Here is a 19,358-nt window from a genome sequence, read left to right on the forward strand (position 1 = left end):
GAAGCTGTGTACTGAGCAAATGCATGTGTATGTGTGAGTGTGTACCAACGAAGCTGTAACTTTCACAATTGTCATGCCCTGGTATTGCTACACATCTCTTCTGGGCACAGCTTCTGTATATTATCTGCATTTCCTCACCCCCTAACATCCTATCATCAGAAAGCAGAAGAGTTAGAAGTAGTGTTGCAGCCTCACGTGATGATGAGCCTTGCTTCAGACATGGAACATCCACTTTTGCTGTCAGACCGGAATCTAGCTTTGATTCACTCACTCGCATGAACACACACACACACCTTATTATCATGACGGTTAATTGCCTGTGCTGATAGAGTTGGTGCTTACAAATGAACTATGATCACTGACTACTGAGCAGACATCTTGTTTTGGGGTCATTTCATAGTGAGATGAGAGCAGAAAGATGACTAAACCACCAGTTCTGGGCACACACTGCACATTCTCTGCATAGTTTCCCAGTTGAGTCGATCACCACAGCCATTAAAGTACATTTGTCCTCCCTGCTCTCTCTTTCTCACAAACACACACGCACAAACAAAGACAAACATACACACACCCTGCACATCAGCGACACCAACAGAGGCATCCAGATAGTCAAGCCACCATATTGCATTGTTATACAGAAGCACTTTTTTAAAACGTGTGTGTATGTGCTTGTGTGCACGTTTTTAAAAGGGGGAAAGATAAGTTCTGCAGGGTTAAAAGGTTATTTGTCTGGATTGGGTTGACTCAGCCCTGTTGGGGTTTCCATGGTGACAGTGACACATATTTGTACTTCTGTACTGTCTGTCATACTATGTCTTGTGTGTCACTTCCAGAGGTGTCCCCATACATTCAACTGTTGTCATAGATGTACGTCAACATATTCTGTTTTAAAGGTCAACTCTCGGTCGTTAAATCCTAACTTTGGTGACCAACAGCCGCAGTGTCGAAAGCCTGATGTAAATCCTGACCTCTTGACCTCTATCTCTATCAGGTCAGGGGTCAGGGACAGCGCACAGTGGGGTCAAAAGAAAACCCCTACTCTTCTGACCTTTCAGAGGGTCTCTCTCTCTCGTTCAATTCAAATTTGCCTTATTGGCATGGGAAACATACTGTATGTATGCATTGCCAAAGCAAATAAACAATAAACAAAAACAACATCAACAAAAAACTATTAGAAATTAACAGTAAACAAGATTTCAAAAAGATAAAAACATTTCAAGTGTTTTATACTGAAAAATAGAAACTCAATACGTAAAGTGTTGGTCCCATGTTTCATGAGCTGAAATAAAAGAACACAGAAATGTTCCATGCACGCAAAAGGCTTATTTCTCTCAAATTTAGTGCACAAATGAGCATTTCTCCTTGGTGGTGTTATGGTATGGGCAGGCAAAAGCTATGGACAATGAAACAATTTTATCGATGGAAATTTGAATGCAGAGATACCCTGACGAGATCCTGAAGCCCATTGTCGTGCCATTCATCCACCACCATCACCTCATGTTTCAGCATGATAATGTATGGCCCCATTTCGCAATGATCTGTACATAATTCCTGTAAGCTGAAGATGTCCCAGTTCTTCCATGGCCTGCATACTTCACCAGACATGTCACCCATTGAGCATGTTTGGGATGCTGTTGATCAATGTGTACGACAGCGTGTTCCAGTTTCCGCCAATATCCAGGAACTTCGCAAAGCCATTGAAGAGGAGTGGGAGAACATTCCACAGGCCACAAAGCCTGATCAGCTCTATGCGAAGGAGATGTGTCACAACGCATTAGGCAAATGGTGGTCACACTAGATACTGACTGGTTTTCTGATCAACAACCCTACCTTTTTCTTAAGGTATCTGTGACAAACAGATGCATATCTGTATTCCATAGATTAGAGCCTAATGAATTTGTTTCAATTGACAGATTTCCTTATATGAACTGTAACTCATATAAAATCTTTGAAATTGTTGCATGTTGTGTTTATATTTTTGTTCAGTGTATTATCAGCTATATACAGTGTTTTACCAATGTGCAAATAGTTATAGTACGAATAGTGGGGGAAGATACATTGACCCAAAGTTACCTCTGCTGCAGAGGATAAGTTAATTATAGTTACCAGCCTCAGAAATTGCAGCCCAAATAAATGCTTCACAGAGTTTAAGTAACAGACACATCTCAACATCAACTGTTCAGAGGAGACTGCGTGAATCAGGCCTTCATGATTAACTTGAGATGGTGTGTCACTGGTCTACACACAATACACCATAATGTCAGAGTGGAATTTGTTTTTAGAAATGTTTACAAATAAATAAAAAATGAAAGGCTTAAATGTTTTGAGTCAATAAGTATTCTACCCCTTTGTTATGGCAAGCTTAAATAAGTTAAGGAGTAAAACTTTGCTTAACAAGTCAAATAATAAGATGCATGGACTCACTCTGTGTGCAACATTCAATTATCTGTAAGGTCCCTCAGTCGAGCAGTGAATTTCAAACACAGATTCAACAACAAAGACCAGGGAGGTTTTCCAATGCCTCACAATGACAGGTACCTATTTATAGACGGATAAAAATAAAAAACAGACATTGAATATCCCTTTGAGCATGGTGAAGTTATTAATTACACTTTGGATGGTGTATCAATACATCCAGTCACTACAAAGATACTACAGGCCTCTTTCCGAACTGAGTTGCTGGAGAGGAAGGGAACCGCTCGGGATTTTACCATGAGGTTAATGGTAACTTTTAAACAGTTACAGAGTTTAATGGCTGTGATAGGAGAAAACTGACGATGGATAAACAACATTGCAGTTGATCCACAATACTAACCTAAATTACAGATTGAAAAGAAGGAAGCCTGTACAGAATACAAATATTCCAAAACATGCATCCCGGTTTGCAATAAGGCACTAAAAAACTGCAAAATATGTGGCAAGTAAATTAACTTTATGTCCTGAAAACAAAGTGTTATGTTTGGGGCAAAATCAACAACACATCACTGAGTACCGCTCTTCATATTTTCAAGCATGGTGGTGGCTGCATCATGTTATGGGTATGCTTGTCATCGGCAAGGACTAGGGAGTTTTATAGGTTAAAAAGAAATGGAATAGAGCTAAGCACACTCCCAGAGGAAATCCTGGTTCAGTCTGCTTTCCAACAGTAACTGGGAGACAAATTCACCTTTCAGCAGGACACTAGCCTAAAGCACAAGGCCAAATATACACTGGAGTTGCTTACCAAGATGACATTGAATGTTCCTGAGTGGCCTAGTTACAGTTTGGACTAAAATTGGCTTGAAAATATATGGCAATACTTGAAAATGGCTGCCTAGCAATGAGCAACAACCAACTCGACAGAGCTTGAATAATTTTAAAAAGAATAATGTGCAAATATTGTACAATCCAGGTGTCTAAAGCTCTTAGATGTACCCAGAAAGACTCAGCTGTAATCACTAGCAAATATGATTCTGACATGTATTGACTCAGGGGTGAGAATACTTCTGTAAATTAGATATTTATGTATTTCATTTTCTATACATTTGCTAAAATGTCTAACATTTTTTTACTTTGTCATTATCGGGTGTTGTGGGTTGATGGGTGAGATAACAAAAATGTAATCAAAATGTGGAATAAGTCAAGGGGTATGAATATTTTCACTGTAAATAAACAGATAAATATTGGTGGTATTTATAATGTTCTCACTCTCTCTGAATATGCTGATAACGTCAGCAGCAGCTACAGACGGAGAAGAGGGATGCGATTCAGAAGAGAGGAGAATATGAGAAGCTTCAGCGCCTACCGCAGGACGAATCGTTACCGAGGGGGGAGGAGTCCAACATACAGCAGCCTTTAAAACCCATCTGATCCCGAAAGGAAGAGCAACAGACTCCAGTGAACGGTCGCACTGTTCGACAGTGCATCAGCGGTTCCTTCACGACGTTCTGAAGGTGGATTTTCGTTTCCTCCTGCTCAGAACTGCTAAACTGCGTGTCGTTACCTGCGGTCTTTTTCCGTTATTCTTGTCATTGGTCTCGGAGCAACACACTCATTGTAGTTGTACTCACACACAGATCGCCTACGCACACAGACAGCGCTCAACGGATTTCACTCTCAATAGGGACACTTTTTTTCCCCCCCGCATTTCAAAGGAAGGTAAACAACGCGGGAGAAAATGGCGTTGTCAATTAACGGCGTCCTCTGTACGCTGACCGTACTGATTTTGTGGCGGGCAGAGGAGCTAGTGGAAGCTTGCAGCTGTGCACCCGTGCATCCGCAACAGGCTTTCTGTAACGCGGACGTTGGTAAGTGATTGACAGGCTACGCCCTCACGTGTACCTTCTGTTGTTGCGTCATTACTATAGCCTCTGTCAAGAAGTCTGGTCCTTTAAGGTGTGCTTGCCAGTTCTGTCTGTTTTCCCAAAGTCACTACACTGGTGGCAGAGTTGGTCACTTCTTCAGGGTCTTACTCATTAGTAGAAAAAGTTTGTTCCAAATCGGATGTTAGGTACTATATTTATTGAATATGTTAAATAATTTAAATTAAAATGGCCAATTTGTGTCCAATCAATCAATTAGCTTGATGTCTCATCAAATGATATTAAAACAAGCATAAGGAAACATTTTTGTGTTTAAAAAAAAAACCCAACTAATTTCATAATCTGAGATGGTTGGTGTCATGGTTTGCTGAAATGACATGGAACCACCCTTCTTTTCCACACTGGCTGTTGACTGATGAGAATCGATTGACCAATTTCCAACCTCAAATGTAAGCAGGAGATGATTAGTAACTTTGCTTGAGAGATTTGAAGGCTTGCATTGTCTCTACCTGAGAATTCTGCAGACATATTGGACAGGGTCTGATAGTAAGGCAGAGGTGACACATGCATGACATTGTTTCCCCTAGATTTTTTTTGCGTGTGGTGGCAAAGAGTGTGACATGCCCCCAGAATGTTTTATTTTTTTGTAGAACTGTGAGAAGCTAATTTCTGGTGTTTTTTACTCCAGTGAATGAAACTGAATGATGCCAACACCAACTATCTATAATCCCGGCCCAAAAATGAGCCCAATATTGGCAAAAAAAATATTAAGGCTCTTAGCCTGTACATGGCACCATACAATATTATCAGGTAGGTGTGCTATTAGAAATAAGCAAGATTTTTTTCTGGATCAAAGGGGCTACTTTCCTGCAATTCTACACATTTTGCCATGGCTAATTATGTGTTCTTATGCTCAAACAAAATCAATTGGTTTCATTGCTTGAGCTTTTTCTGGGGTCATTTCAAGTTATCGAAGATTGAATGATTGACCTTTTTTATCATTTCTACAAACTTTATCTGGTTATACTCAAGTGTACACTGAAAGTGTTTTTCCATCCCAAAAAGTTATATTAAACCAATTATTTTTGTTTTTATTTATATTAGTACCAGTCAAGTTTGGCCTTACCTACTCCATTCAATGATTTTTCTTTATTTTTACTATCATTCTACAATGTGGAAAATAGTGAGTACATCAACTAGTAAATAACACATATGGAATCATGTAGTAAGCAAAAAAGTGTTAAACAAATCAAAATATATTTGACTCTTAAAAGTAGCCACACTTTGGCTTGATGACAGCTTTGCACCCTTGGCATTCTCTCAACCCGCTTCATGAGGTAGTCACCTGGAATGCATTTCAATTAACAGGTGTGCCTTGTTTAATTTGTGTAATTTCTTTCCTTAATGCATTTCAGCCAATCAGTTTTTTTGTTGTGACAAGGTGGGGGTGGTATACAGAACAGTTACATTAGTGATTTCACAGTAGTGCAACACTAAAAGTTTTTTCCCTTTAGATATCCTAAAGATGTCATTTTCTTTGTCATATTTATATTTAGTAAATATTTGAATTATCAGCTGTTAAAGATAGGAATTTTGAATCATTTGTTTTTTGGTATTTGGTAGAAGACCGTCCATTATTATGGAACAGTTCAAATAAGCAAAGAGAAATTAGTCCATTGCTTTAAGACATGAAGGTCAGTCTGGGAGAAACTTTGAACATTTCTTCAAGGGCAGTTGCTAAAACCATCAAGCCCTATGATGAAACTGGCTTTCATGAGGACCGCAACAGGCAAGGATAACCCAGAGTTACTTCTGCTGCAGAGGAGAAGTTCATTAGTTACCAGCCTCAAGCTGCAGCCCAAATAAATGCTTCACAGAGTTCAAGTAACAGACACATGTCAACATTAACATTTCAGAAGAGACTGCGTGAATCAGGCTTCATGGTCAATTTGCTGCAATGAAACCCCTACTAAAGGACACAAATAAGAATACTTGCTTGTGCCAAGAAATATGAGCAATGGACATTAGACCGGTGGAACTCTGTCCTTTGGCCTGATGAGGCCAAATTTATTATTTTTATCTTTTTGGAGGGGTGGGGGGTCCAACTACCCTGTCTTTGAGACACTGAGTACGTGAACGGATGATCTCCCCATGTGTGGTTCCCACCATGACGCATGAAGGAGGTGTGATGGTTTGCGCTTAGTGGGACTATTATTTGTTTTTCAACAGGCAATGACCCAACACACCTCCAGGTTGTGTAAGGGCTATTTGACCAAGGAGAGTGATGGAGTGCTGCATCAGATGACCTGGCCTCCACAATTACCTGACCTCAACCCAATTGAGATGGTTTGGGATGAGTTGGACTGCAGCGTGAAGGAAAAGCAGCCAACAAGTGCTCAGCATATGTGGGAACTCCTTCAGGACTGTTGGAAAAGCATTCCAGGAGAAGCTGGTTGAGAGAATGCCAAGAGTGCATAGCTGTCATTAAGGCCAAAGGTGGTTACTTTGAAGAAAAGCAAATATAAAATATATTTTGATTTTGTTTGAAGCTTCTTTTTTTTTTTTTGGTTACTACATGATTCCATATGTGTTTCATAGTTTTGATGTAGAAAATAGTAAAATGTAAAAACTCCTTGAATGATTAGGTGTGTCAACTTTGACTCTGCGCACACACACACATACATTCACACACGCATCTCAAGCTCTGCTAGAGTGCTGTTATTGTGAAGTGGAAACGTCTTAGCGCAAAAACGGCTCAGCCGTGACGTGGTAGGCCACACAAGCTCACAGAACGGGACTGCCGAGTGCTGAAGCGCGTAAAAGTGTCTGTCCTCGGTTGTCACACTCACTACCGAGTTCCAAACTGCCTCTGGAAGCAATGTCATCACAAGAACTGTTCATCGGGATCTTCATGAAATTTCCATTTCCATCCGTTTCCATGGCCTAGCAGCCGCACACAAGCCTAAAATCACCATACGCAATGCCAAGCGTCGGCTGGAGTGGCGTAAAGCTCGCCGCCATTGGACTGGCGCATTGACGGAACACTTAATGCTACAGCATACAATGACATTCTAGATGATTCTGTGCTTCCAACTTTGTGGCAACAGTTTGGGGAAGGCCTTTTCCTGTTTCAGCATGACGATGCACCCGTGCTCAAACCGAGGTCCATACAAATGGTTTGTCGATCGGTGTGGAAGAACTTGACTTGCCTGCACAAAAGCCATGACCTCAACCCCATTGAACACCTTTGGGATGAATTGGAACACCATATCGCCCAACATCATTGCCTGACTTCACTAATGCTCTTGTGGCCGAATGGAAGCCAGTCCCTGCAGCAATGTTCCAACATCTAGTGGAAAACCTTCCCAGAAGAGTGGAGGTTGTAATGGCAGAAAAAGGGGGGACAAACCTCATATTAATGCCCATGATATTTGGAATAAGATGTTTTTGCAGGTGTCCACATACTTTTGTGTTTTTTTTTTTTGTGTGTGTGGCAGCAACAATTTAGCAGTGGCGGTGAGCTGCTGCTAAAATAATACAGGGGAAACACTGCACACAGTCCCCTGTGAGTTTACAGTGCTTCAGCGTCTGCTGTGGGGCTAGGAGTATTGCCTGGTTTGTGGACGTGGCACAGCAGGATGAGAGGAAGACATAAAGAGCGAGCAAGGGAGGATAAGATGGACTAAGTAGGTTAGTATAAATTCTGCTTTAGAGTCCCTCTAAGAACTACAGTCTCACAAGTCCTCTCTCGCTCTTTCTCTTTCTATCCTCCTTTCTTCTTTCCCTCCTTCCTCTGAGGGGTGTAGCTGCGAGGAATGACAGGAATGTTCCTGGGGTTTTCCCGCTCCGCACCAGACTAATGCAGTGGGACAGCAACAGACACACAGACCACTTCAAAGAGATTCTGCTGGGGAAAACTGGTTGAGCCAATGTTGTTTCCACGTCACTTCAGCAACAAAAATAAATACAACGTTGAATCAACGTGAAAAAGATTGGAGTTTCAAGAAGTCATCAACATAAGGGAATTGCATATTATTTTTTTTGACATGGTGACATTTGTTGAATTCAAGTTAGTTGACAACTTAACCAAATGTACACTGATCAAAAATATGAAGTCAACATGCAACAATTTCAGATTTTTACGGAGTTACAGTTCATATAAATCAGTCAATTTAAATGAGTTCATTAGGCCCTAATCCATGGATGTCACATGACTGGGAATACAGATACCTTTTAAAGGTAGGGGTGTGGATCAGAAAACAAGTCAGTATCTGGTGTGACCACCATTTGCCTCATGCAGCATGACACATCTCCTTCTTGATCAGGCTGATTTTGGGCTGTGGAATGTTGTAGAACTCTTCAATGGCTGTGCGAAGTTGATGAATATTGGCGGGAACTGAAACACACTTGTACACGTTGACCCAAAGCATCCCAAACCTGCTCAATGGGTGACGTGTCTGGTAAGTATGCAGGCCATGGAAGAACTGGGACATTTTTAGCTTCCAGGAATTGTCTATAGATCTTTGCGAAATGGGGCTGTGCATTATCATGCTGAAACTTGAGGTGACGGCAGCGGATGAATGGCAAACCAATGGGCTTCAGGATCTCGTCATGATATCTCTGAGCGTTCAAATTGCCATCGACTAAAATGCTATTGTGTTCATTGTCCATAGCTTATACCTGCCCCTTACATAACCCCACCATCACCATGGTGCATTCTGTCCACCAATGTTGACATCGGCTAACCGCTCGCCCATATGATGCCATACATGTTGTCTTCCATATACCTGATGCAGGTAGTCTAGCGGTTAAGAGTGTTGGGCCAGTAACCGAAAGGTCGCTGTTTCAAGTCCCTGAGCCAACTAGGTCAAAAATCTGCACTTAATCATAATTGCTCCTGTAAATTGCTCTGGATAAGAGTCTCTGCTAAATGACAATGTACATTTGAACTGTGATTCATCCATGAGGCGCACGCGTCTCCAGTGTGCCAATGGCCATCGAAGGTGAGCGTTTGCCAAATGAAGCGACAGTCACTTACGACACCAAATTGCATTCAGGTCAAGACCCTGGTTAGGACAACAAGCAAGCAGATGAGCTTCCCTGAGACAATTTCTGACAGTGCAGAAATTCTTTGGTTGTGCAAACTCACGATTTCATCAGCCGTCTGGGTGACTGGGCTCCGACGATCCCACAGGTGAAGAATCTGGATGTGGAGGTCCTGGGCTGGCGTGGTTACAAGTGGTCTGCGGTTGTGAGGCCAGTTGGACGTACTGCTAAATTCTCTAAAACGACGTTGGAGGGGGCTTATGGAAGATTCAATTCTCTAGCAAACGCTCTGGCGGACATTCCTGCAGTCAGCATGTCAATTGCACAATCTCAACTTGCGGCATTGTGTTGTGACAACTGCACATTTTTATAGTGACCTTTTATTGTCCCCAGCACAAGGTGCACCTGTGTAATGATCATGCTGTTTAATCAGCTTCTTGATATGCCACACCTGTCAGGTGGATGACTTATCTTGGTAAAGGAGAAATTCTCACTAACACGGATGTCATTTTATTGGTCACATGTTAAGCAGATGATATTGCGGCGAAATGCTTGTTTTCTAGCTCCAACAGTGCAGTAATATCTAACAATTCCTTTACTTTAGATTGTGTGTATTAAGAATGTATAAATATTTGGCCAAGTAATGTCAGAGCGGCATAGACTAAGATGCAGTATATACATGTGAGATGAGTAATGCAAAATATGTAAACATTATTAAAGTGGCCAGTAATTTCAAGTCTAGGCAGCAGCCTCTAATATGCTTGTGATGGCTATTTAACAGTGTGATGGCCTTGAGCTAGAAGCTGTTTTTCAGTCTCTCGGTCCCAGCTTTGCACCTGTACTGACCTCGCCTTCTGGATGATAGCGGGGGGAACAGGCAGTGGCTCAGGTTGTTGTCCTTGAACTTTTTGGTCTTCTTGTGACATTGGTTGCTGTAGGTCAGGTAGTTTGTCCCCAGTGACTCATTGGGCAGACTGCACCATCCTCTGGAGAGCCCTGCGGTTGGGGGCGGTGCAGTTGCCTTACCAGGTGGTGATACAGCCCAAGAGGATGCTCTCAATTGTGTATCTGTAAAGGTTTTAGGTGCCAAGCCAAATTTCTTCAGCTTCCTGATTGTAATCAAATTTGTGGATAAAATCTGAGCGAAATAAATTTATGCGTGTGTAACCAACACTTTACATTGCGTTGCGTTTTTAAAATATTTTTCAGTGTAAATCAAAACTAGTCATTGAAATTACGTCTCTGCCCAGTGGGATGGGTGCTGTGCACACACACTACTGTACATACAGTACACACACATGCATACACTACAAAGAAATGTATATCTTTCTCTCTCTAATGCATTGACATGGCAGCTTATAACATCTGGCTGTCAGTTTTGGGTACTCAAAAGAAAAAAACAAAGTTAAGGACTTCTCACATATGCATGGTATCCATGGAAATGGCACAAACTTCCCTCCTATCCTTCTGACCATTCCCTCTATGATAATCTTTCTCAAACATCTCCAGAGTGGCGCAGCGGTCTAAGGCACTGCATCTCAGTGCTAGAGGTGTCACTACTGACCTTGGTTCGATTCCAGGCTGTATCACAACCGGCTGTGATTGGAACTACCATATGGCGGTGCACAATTGGCCCAGCGTCGTCTGTTTTAGGGTTTGGCCGGGGTAGGCCAAATAAGAATTTGTTCTTAACTGACTTGCCTTGTTAAATTTAAATAACACACACACTATTGACTTGTAGGATGGGATCCTCTGACTTTCAAGTGTTGACTCCTCTTCAGAATCCCTCTGTGTCCTGGTCATTTTGAGCATACGTACATACCTCTTAGTGTAGCAGTCCCACCAAGCTCATCAAAATGAGTTGGACTGCAGTGGGAGGCCAAGAATATGCTTAAGCTATGCTCCCGTCCATATTCAGAGGAAATAAGAAGGAGAGGATGGTATGATAGGATGTGTACTACCGCCAGGATGTGTACTACCGCCAGTTGATAGAACAGAGTCCGTATCCTCTGCAGCCCACACACACAGAGTAGTGGCACTAACAGCTAAGTGATTAACATTTGTCCCTGGTGTCACACACACCTCCCTGCTCCCATGTCTAACTTGTAGGCAGATTTTATTTATTACGTTTATTTGGACAGGGACAATGTACAACAAAAGCATCACTCCGAAGTGAGAACTCACTGGACACATGACTATTCTACCTTGGTTCAATGTAATTTAATTGAAATGACACGGAAACAATGTTGTATCAACCAGTGGGAAGTGACGCATTGCACCAGATTTATTTTACAGCTAATGTTACATCTTTATTCCCTGGGAAAGACAGGGGACTTCCCAGCCTGCTCCAGCAGGGGCTGGGAAGGGGGAGGCCATGTCACCCCCTAGAACCACTGCTCTGATGGAGAGATGGGGTGTGGTGGAGGGTTGGGTGAACTCAGGATGGTTTTCATGGAAAGACATTGCTTAGTGCTGGGATGTATAAGTAATTCTGCATAGCTATTGTTTGTGTGTTTTTTTTTTTATTTTTTTTTTATTTTTATTTTTTTTTTACCTCTTAGCTTTCTCTGCTGCACTCAACACGGGGTGCTCATATGACCTAGTTAAGAAATCGCAAGCAGGGGAAATGGTGCCTATTTAGGAAAACAACATATTTCCTGCAAAAGTCGTTAAACAGGCAGCAGTCCTGAATCACTTTTACATTTTAGCAGACGCTCTTATCCAGCGTGACTTACAGGAGGGTTGAGTGCCTTGCTCAAGGGCACATCGAAAGATTCTTCACCTAGTCAGCTCTGGGATTTGAACCCACGTCCTTTCGGTTACTAGCCCAATGCTCTTAACTGCTATGCTACCTGCCGCCCCTACACTTTTACCCTGAGCTGAGCGTTCTCTCTAGGGCTGGGAATTGATACGGACCTCATGATACGATATCACGATACTTAGGTGCCGATACAATATGTATTGCTATTCTCACGCTTCTATATGTATTGCGACTCAATACTGTGACTGTGTTGTGATTCCATAGTCCAAACAAATTGCTCACTGTATGTCTGCTGCAGAGGGACAAGAGAGCCACAAACGAGTTTGGATCAGTGATGGAAATGCATAAATACTGCAGCCAACTAGCGCAAAAAATAATATTGCCACATTGTCAAAACGATATATCTTGTCAAAAATAATATCCCGATATGTGATGGTTTCCCCCAAAAATGTATCACTAGTTCTCTCTACACTGTTGTATACCCAGGGTCCTTAGTGCTCATTAGCCTCTGGACCTGAATGAGGTCCGGAAATGAGAGGGGAAAAACTCCCCGGAATGCAGGAAAGGGAGCCAGCCAGGTACACCGCTGGCGTGTGTTTTGCATCAGCCTCAGTCAGCACCATGTGTATGAACTTGAAGTGGTTACATGTGCAGAAAAGCATGCGAAAGAGAGCGGGGGGGGGGGGGGGGGGGGGGGGGCAGTGAACCCCTCTGTATTTGTCTGTTCCATGCCATAAAGAGAACCCAAGGGTGTAGAGCAATGGCAGTCACCCCTGTGGTGTGTGTGTGTCTCTCTGGTGATTTTACGTTATTGCTCATATTTTCCATTCCCATAGCTGAAGCATGATGTAGTCTGAGAGGTCTTTAACACACACACACACAGGAACTACAGCTCGTTCACACTTTCTGTCCTCTATCCTTCAGTGTCCCTATGTTGTGTCCTCTGATTTCTTTCTCTTGCTATTGCTGTCCCTGTCTCTCTTGCGTGCTCTCTTTCTCCTTGATAATGTGCCTCAATCACTCCCTTGTTTCAGTGAAGCACACATCCCTCCCTGACAATATGTGCTGACAATATGTGCTAACAAATCGTGATGTGGAATGGTACTGGCAGCTAGTTCACAACCTGAAACAGTATTAGTACTGTACAGTACTGTATTGTGGGTTGTGTTGGGTCTTATTGATGTAGGAACTACAAGCTGCTGTTTAGGCTGCCTGGGCTCCATCTGCAGGTGGTTAATGAGCTGTACTGTTGCAGGAAGTATTCAAACAGAAGCTTTGCTTTGTTTTTGTGTGTGTATTCTTGATGTCCTCTGACCCCATATCTCTGTCTCCCTGCAGTGATCCGAGCGAAGGTGGTGGGGGAGAAGGAGGTGGATACTGGGAATGATATCTATGGAAACCCCATCAAGAGGATCCAGTATGAGGTCAAGCAGATCAAGGTGAGAATACATCCATGAACTTTAACCCCCCCCCCCTGACCTGGGGTTGTTAGATCGAAGACCTGTGTTCATCTAACCCCTTACCTGTTATTGTGTTGTAGATGTTTAAGGGTCCTGACCAGGACATTGAGGCGATCTTCACTTCACCGGTCTCTGCTGTGTGTGGTGTTACCTTGGATACTAGCGGCAAGAAGGAGTACCTAATATCCGGTAAGGCTAGTCATCTGACCAGACACTGATGACATGGCATAATAATCTCCCTCCGCTGTGTGCTAGAAGTAGTCTGCTCCCAGAGCTGTTTGTGTTCTCGTGCCTACTCCTACGGTTATTGGTATTACAATGACCATAGGAATTGGCAAGACGGCACAAACAGATCTGGGATGAGGCTATGCTAGATGGTGCTGAGTGAGCACAACTGGAGTAGACATACAGAGGGGCATTAGATCATGTACGCTCTGGTTTCCCTACACACACACTCAGCTTAATTACAGGGAACACCAGAACTGGAACTGCTGAGGCTAGCGTTTTCCTCCTTCTGGATTCTTTAGGACTCCGGACGGACCTCAGTATGGTGAAAACCAGTTTCTGTCCGACAAGCATTTCAACAACTCACCCCTCTCGTCCCTCCTCACCATCTCTTCTCCATTTTCTTATCGCTGTCTGCCCCGATCTATAGGGGGGGGGGCTAGTAAAAGAGAAGCTGCTGTCTGATTTCAGTGACTCAGTTATCACGTTTCAGAACCACATCTGTTGCTGTTTTAGAGAACCTTTCTTTCTCGTGCTCCCTCTCCTTACCCCACCCCCTCTTTTTTTTTTTTTTTTTTTTCCCCCCCACCTTGCTCTCACCCTCCTTCTCTTTCTCCCTCTGTTGCTCCCTGTAGGCAAGGTGGAGGCAGGTGGGAAGATGCATGTGACCCTGTGTGACTACATAACGCCCTGGGAGTCCATGAGCCCCACTCAGAAGAAGAGTCTGACTCAGCGCTATCAGATGGGCTGTGACTGCAAGGTAGGGAGGGAGGTGGTGGGAAGCAAGGAGTAATGTGGCTAGGACAACCAATCTTAAAGGCCTAGTGCAGTCAATTCTGTTTCCCTGTGTTTTCTATCCTAGTTTCATCAGCTGTTGTACAACTTTTCATTTTTGTATTTTTTTTTATCAGTTATTTCCTGATTTTTGTATTTTCAACCAGCAACTATCTAGAGGGCCTTCTAATCAGCAAGTTTGCTTGGGTGGGAGTTTTGGCTTTACAGTGCAAATTGGTTAATAGACCAGTAACAAACCTCTCTGCCAATAATAACAGCTAGTTTAGTTTTCCCCTCCCTACTCTGACTTAGCAAAATTCTTGCTTAAGAACAAGTTTTTTTTTGCTAAAAAGCTACAGTGGCACGAATAAGTATATGAACCCTTTGGCACTACCTGGATTTCTGCATAAATTGGTCATAAAATTTGATTTGATCTGATCTTCATCTAGGTCACAACAATAGACAGTCTGCTTAAGCTAATAACACAAACAATTACACGTTTTCATGTCTTTATTGAACAGTGTAAACATTCACAGTGCAGGATGGAAAAAAGTATGTGAACCCTTGGATTTAATAACTGGTTGACCCTCCTTTGGCAGCAATAACCTCAACCAAATGTTTTCTGTAGTTGCGGATCAGACCTGCACAACAGTCAGGAGGAATTTGGGACAATTTCTCTTTACGAAACTGTTTCAGTTCAGCAATATTCTTATGATGTCTTGTGTGAACTGCTCTCTCGAGGTCATGCCACAGCATCTCAATCGGGTTGAGGTCAGAACTCTGACTGGGCCACCCCAGAAGGCGTATTTTCTTCTGTGGAAGCCATTCTGTTGTTGATCTACTTCTGTGTTTTGGGTTGTTATATTGCATCACCCAACTTCTGTTGAGCTTCAATTGGTGGACAGATGGCCTAACGTTCTCCTGCAAAATGATAAACTTGGGAATAAATGTTTGTCTGATAGAAAAGCAGCCCCTAACCATGATGCTCCCATCCACCATACTTTACAGTTGGGATGAGGTTTTGATGTTGGTGTGCTGTGCCTTTTTTCTCCACACATGGTGTTGTGTGTTCCTTCCAAACAACTCAACTGTAGTTTCATCTGTACACAGAATATCTTGCCAGTTGCACTGTGGAACATCCAGGTGCTCTTTTGCAAACTTCAGACTTGCAGCAATGGTTTTTTGGACAGCAGTGGCTTCTTCCGTGGTGTCCTCCCATAAACACCATTCTTGTTTTACGTATCGTAGACTCGTCAGATGTTAGCATGTTCCAGAGATTTCTGTAAATCTTTAGCTGACACTCTAGGATTCTTCTCAACCTCATTGAACATTCTGCACTGTGCTCTTGCAGTCATCTTTGCAGGATGGCCACTCCTAGGGAGAGTAGCAACAATGCTGAACTTACTCCATTTATAGACAATTTGTCTTAACGTGGACTGATGAACAGCAAGGCTTTTAGAGATAATTTTGTAAACCTTTCCAGCTTTATGCAAGTCAACAGTTCTTAAGAGAGATCTCGTTTGTTCAAGGTATGGTTCACATCAGACAATGCTTCTTGTGAATAGCTAACTTAAATTGTGTGGGGTTTTTTTATATGGCAAGGAAGCTCTAACCAACATCTTCAATCTTGTCTCATTGATTGAACTCCAGGTTAGCTGACTCCAATTAGCTTTTGCAGAAGTCATTAGCCTAGAGGTTCACATACTTTTTACAACCTACACTGTGAATGTATTTTCTTGTCTATATTGAATACATAATTGAAACCATTTGTTTTTATTAGTTTAAGCACACTGTCTATTGTTGTGAGATGAAGATCAGCTCAAATTGACTAATTTATGTATAAATCCAGGTAATTCCAAAAGGTTTACATACCTTTTCTTTCCACTGTATTTTTGCCCATTTTTAAATGGATCTATTACAGTAAGGTACTTGGTCCTTTTAACTTGTGTATCTGTCTCGCTCTCTGTGTAGATTGTGCGCTGCCCCTCCCTGCCCTGTGCCATTTCTGCTCCAGAGGAGTGTCTGTGGACAGACCTGATGATAGAGAAGCAGGTGCACGGTCGCCAAGCTAACCACTACACCTGCGTCAAGAGGGCCGATGGCTCCTGTTCCTGGTATCGCGGTGTGACTCCGCCCAAGAAGGAGTTCCTGGACATCGAGGACCCCTAGTCACTTTCTGCCCCTACCCCCTTCCAGCTGCCCACTGCACAACCTGATTAAAGAAAAATGTTTCTAAACATTTCATGAAATATTAGGGGAGAAAATAAGTTCCTTGTGAAAGGACAACATTAATTTGATACACATATAAAATATAACGAGGCAAAGCAGAATGATTTAAGAGAGCTTGGTTAACAATGTACTGGTCCAAAAACAACTCCCAGCTACTACCCCTTGTGTTTGCAGATCTAAAGGGACTGGATATGTTGATAGTATGGTGATGGCTCCACCTAGCCCCCTAAATGGTATTTGTCAAATTGCTTACACCCATCCGGTTCCTTCAGGACTGCAAAACACAGAAGGTTTAGAGGCTAGGGGAAGGAGCTAGACAGGGGCTCAGGATGTTTGTGTAGCTATTTAGTGCCACAAGACCCGTCTATACAGGTCGTGTGGTGGTGATGATGTCACATTCCCCTGAGGCTGGCGTCAGGAGGACAGAATTTCTTGGGGTTATGGCAACAGAGCCCAGGTCAAAAGTAGTGCGCTCTCTACCCCTGTCAAACTACCCAGGTTAGAACGACTCCATATCTATTCAATGATGGCTCAACATTACTTATGTTTCCTCATTCTGTTTGATTTCAAAGCCATATTCCAAGATGCCTTTTTTCTTTTTAACTAGTCAAACGCTATTTGTTGCTTCTCATAACCATGCTGTTAGGACCAATCAGATTGATGGCGAGGCGGGACTTCCCAGCTTGTTCTAATAGACATTTGGTAAGAAAGGTGTTTAGTTTTTATAAATAGTTGCATTTCATTTTGTCTGAATAACCAAAGCAGACCAGTCAGACAAATATGGGAATAACAACATTTTAAAATAACCTTCTTGAATGCATGTCTCACCGGACCAGTCTATGGCATGTGATAGAGATGGATGCCTATGGTATCACATATTACCCCTGCACCCCCCCCCCCCCCCCCCCCCACCTCGATGCCCCTTCTAGACTCAACAACCCCCTCACCCCTCCTCACTGTCTCTACCCACTCCCTCTAGATTGCTGTACAGAACCTATGCATATACTTTTTTGTTTGTTATTTGCATCATTAGATCTAGAACTAGATTTGCACTTTGAAGAGGAATTCCAGTAAAGACCAAACCATGTGATTCTCTAGTGTTTTTAATATCGTACTGCAGTCAGGCAGACTGTGTATCCCAAATGGCACCCTATTCCTATTTATAGTGCACTATATGGGCCCTAGTCAAAAGTAGTACTACAAGTCTCCCAGGTGGCACAGTGGTCTAAGGCACTGGGTTCGAGCCCAGGCTCTGTCGTGACCGGGAGGTCTATGGGGTGGTGCACAATTGGCCCAGCGTTGTCCAGGGGTTACTAGCGACCCCTGTGGCGGGCCGGGCGCAGTGCACACTGACCAGGTGTACGGTGTTTCCTTCGACACATTGGTGCGGCTGGCTTCTAGGTTGGATGTGCATTGTGTCAAGAAGCAGTGCAGCTTGGTTTGGTTGTGTTTCTGAGGACGCATGGCTCTCAACCTTCGCCTCTCCCGAATCCATACGAGAGTTGCAGAGATGAGACAAGACTGTAATTACTAATTTTAGAGAAAAGGGGGGGAATTAAGTAGCACTACAAAGGAAATAGGGTGTCTTATGGGACTCAACCAGACAGCCAGGTCGTCTTAACTGCAGTCAGTTGCATTGTGCAGGTGATCAGATCTCACAATGCCTGGAGAAGTGTAACTTCTCAGGAAACCACATCGAAATGAAATGGCATCTTCTGAGGTCTGAGGCACATACTCCTCAGATCTCAGTAGATTGCTATATTATATTAATTTGGATTTAAAGAATTATGGAATAACAAAAGTGGACTTTCCATTTTTAGTACATTTTTGTTTTCCAGTGTTTAGATTTAACTTTTTTTTTTTTTTTTTGTCTCCCCATCAAGTCTGTCGTTCTCTTTAAAGTGGTGAAAGTCTTCTTGCGCTGGGAGCATGTGAGAGAATGAATCTCACCAGTGGAGGCTACTGAGGACAGCTCATAACAATGGCTGGAACTGAGTCAATGGAATGACATCAAACACATGGAAACTGTTTGTATTTGATCTCATTCCGCCCCAGCCATTACCAAGAGCCCATCCTCGCCAGTTAAGGTGCCACCAACCTCCTGTGAATCTCACCCTTGTATAGATCTAAAGCAGATTGGATATAATAAACATGGTGCTCATTCTCTTTCAGAAGGCAATCCCTTGGTAATACCATATTTCTTCTACCTTATCCAATGCTTTCAGATGTACACGTGCTAAGTTGGTAGGGAAGGGTTGATGGGGTTTTGTGGGTGTAGAGGTGGAGTGTGAAGACAACCAGACTATGCATGTGTTTAGTGCTTTGTAAGTCCCTTGTGGACGTTCAGCCAATGTACAAAAATATACAACAGTATTATCAAATAAAACCAAACCTTTGAAATAACTTTCTCTGTGTGTCTCTGTGCTGTTGGTAGTTATCAGCCCTTGATTTAGTGTTTCCCATGTTGCACCACTAAAGGGTGCTGACTAAATAGAGACTATTGCTGTTTTGGGTCTGAAAATAGAGCCTGCATCCCAAATTGCACGGAGTACTTGAATCACT

General features: G+C 42.8%; 1 protein-coding gene across 1 annotated transcript; it reads left to right on the forward strand.

The window, feature by feature from the left end:
• The first annotated feature begins 713 nt into the window (after positions 1-713).
• timp2a (TIMP metallopeptidase inhibitor 2a) lies at positions 714-19,199 on the forward strand. The gene is made up of 5 exons (XM_036960448.2): positions 714-4,286; positions 13,447-13,547; positions 13,649-13,757; positions 14,429-14,553; positions 16,539-19,199. Exons 1-5 carry the CDS (start codon positions 4,157-4,159, stop codon positions 16,734-16,736), a joined length of 663 nt encoding a protein of 220 aa, XP_036816343.1. The 5' UTR covers positions 714-4,156; the 3' UTR covers positions 16,737-19,199.
• Positions 19,200-19,358: the final 159 nt, after the last annotated feature.

Source organism: Oncorhynchus mykiss, chromosome 23 (genome assembly GCF_057628025.1).
Source record: "Oncorhynchus mykiss isolate SJ-2025 chromosome 23, ASM5762802v1, whole genome shotgun sequence".
Taxonomy (NCBI): Eukaryota; Metazoa; Chordata; class Actinopteri; order Salmoniformes; family Salmonidae; genus Oncorhynchus; species Oncorhynchus mykiss.

Coding starts and splice junctions, on each gene's coding strand:
- timp2a (XM_036960448.2), top strand. CDS start 4,157: ATGGCGTTGTCAATTAACGGCGTCCTCTGTACGCTGACCGTACTGATT. Junction 13,548..13,648: donor ATGAGGTCAAGCAGATCAAG/GTGAGAATACAT, acceptor ATTGTGTTGTAG/ATGTTTAAGGGTCCTGACCA. Junction 14,554..16,538: donor AGATGGGCTGTGACTGCAAG/GTAGGGAGGGAG, acceptor CTCTCTGTGTAG/ATTGTGCGCTGCCCCTCCCT.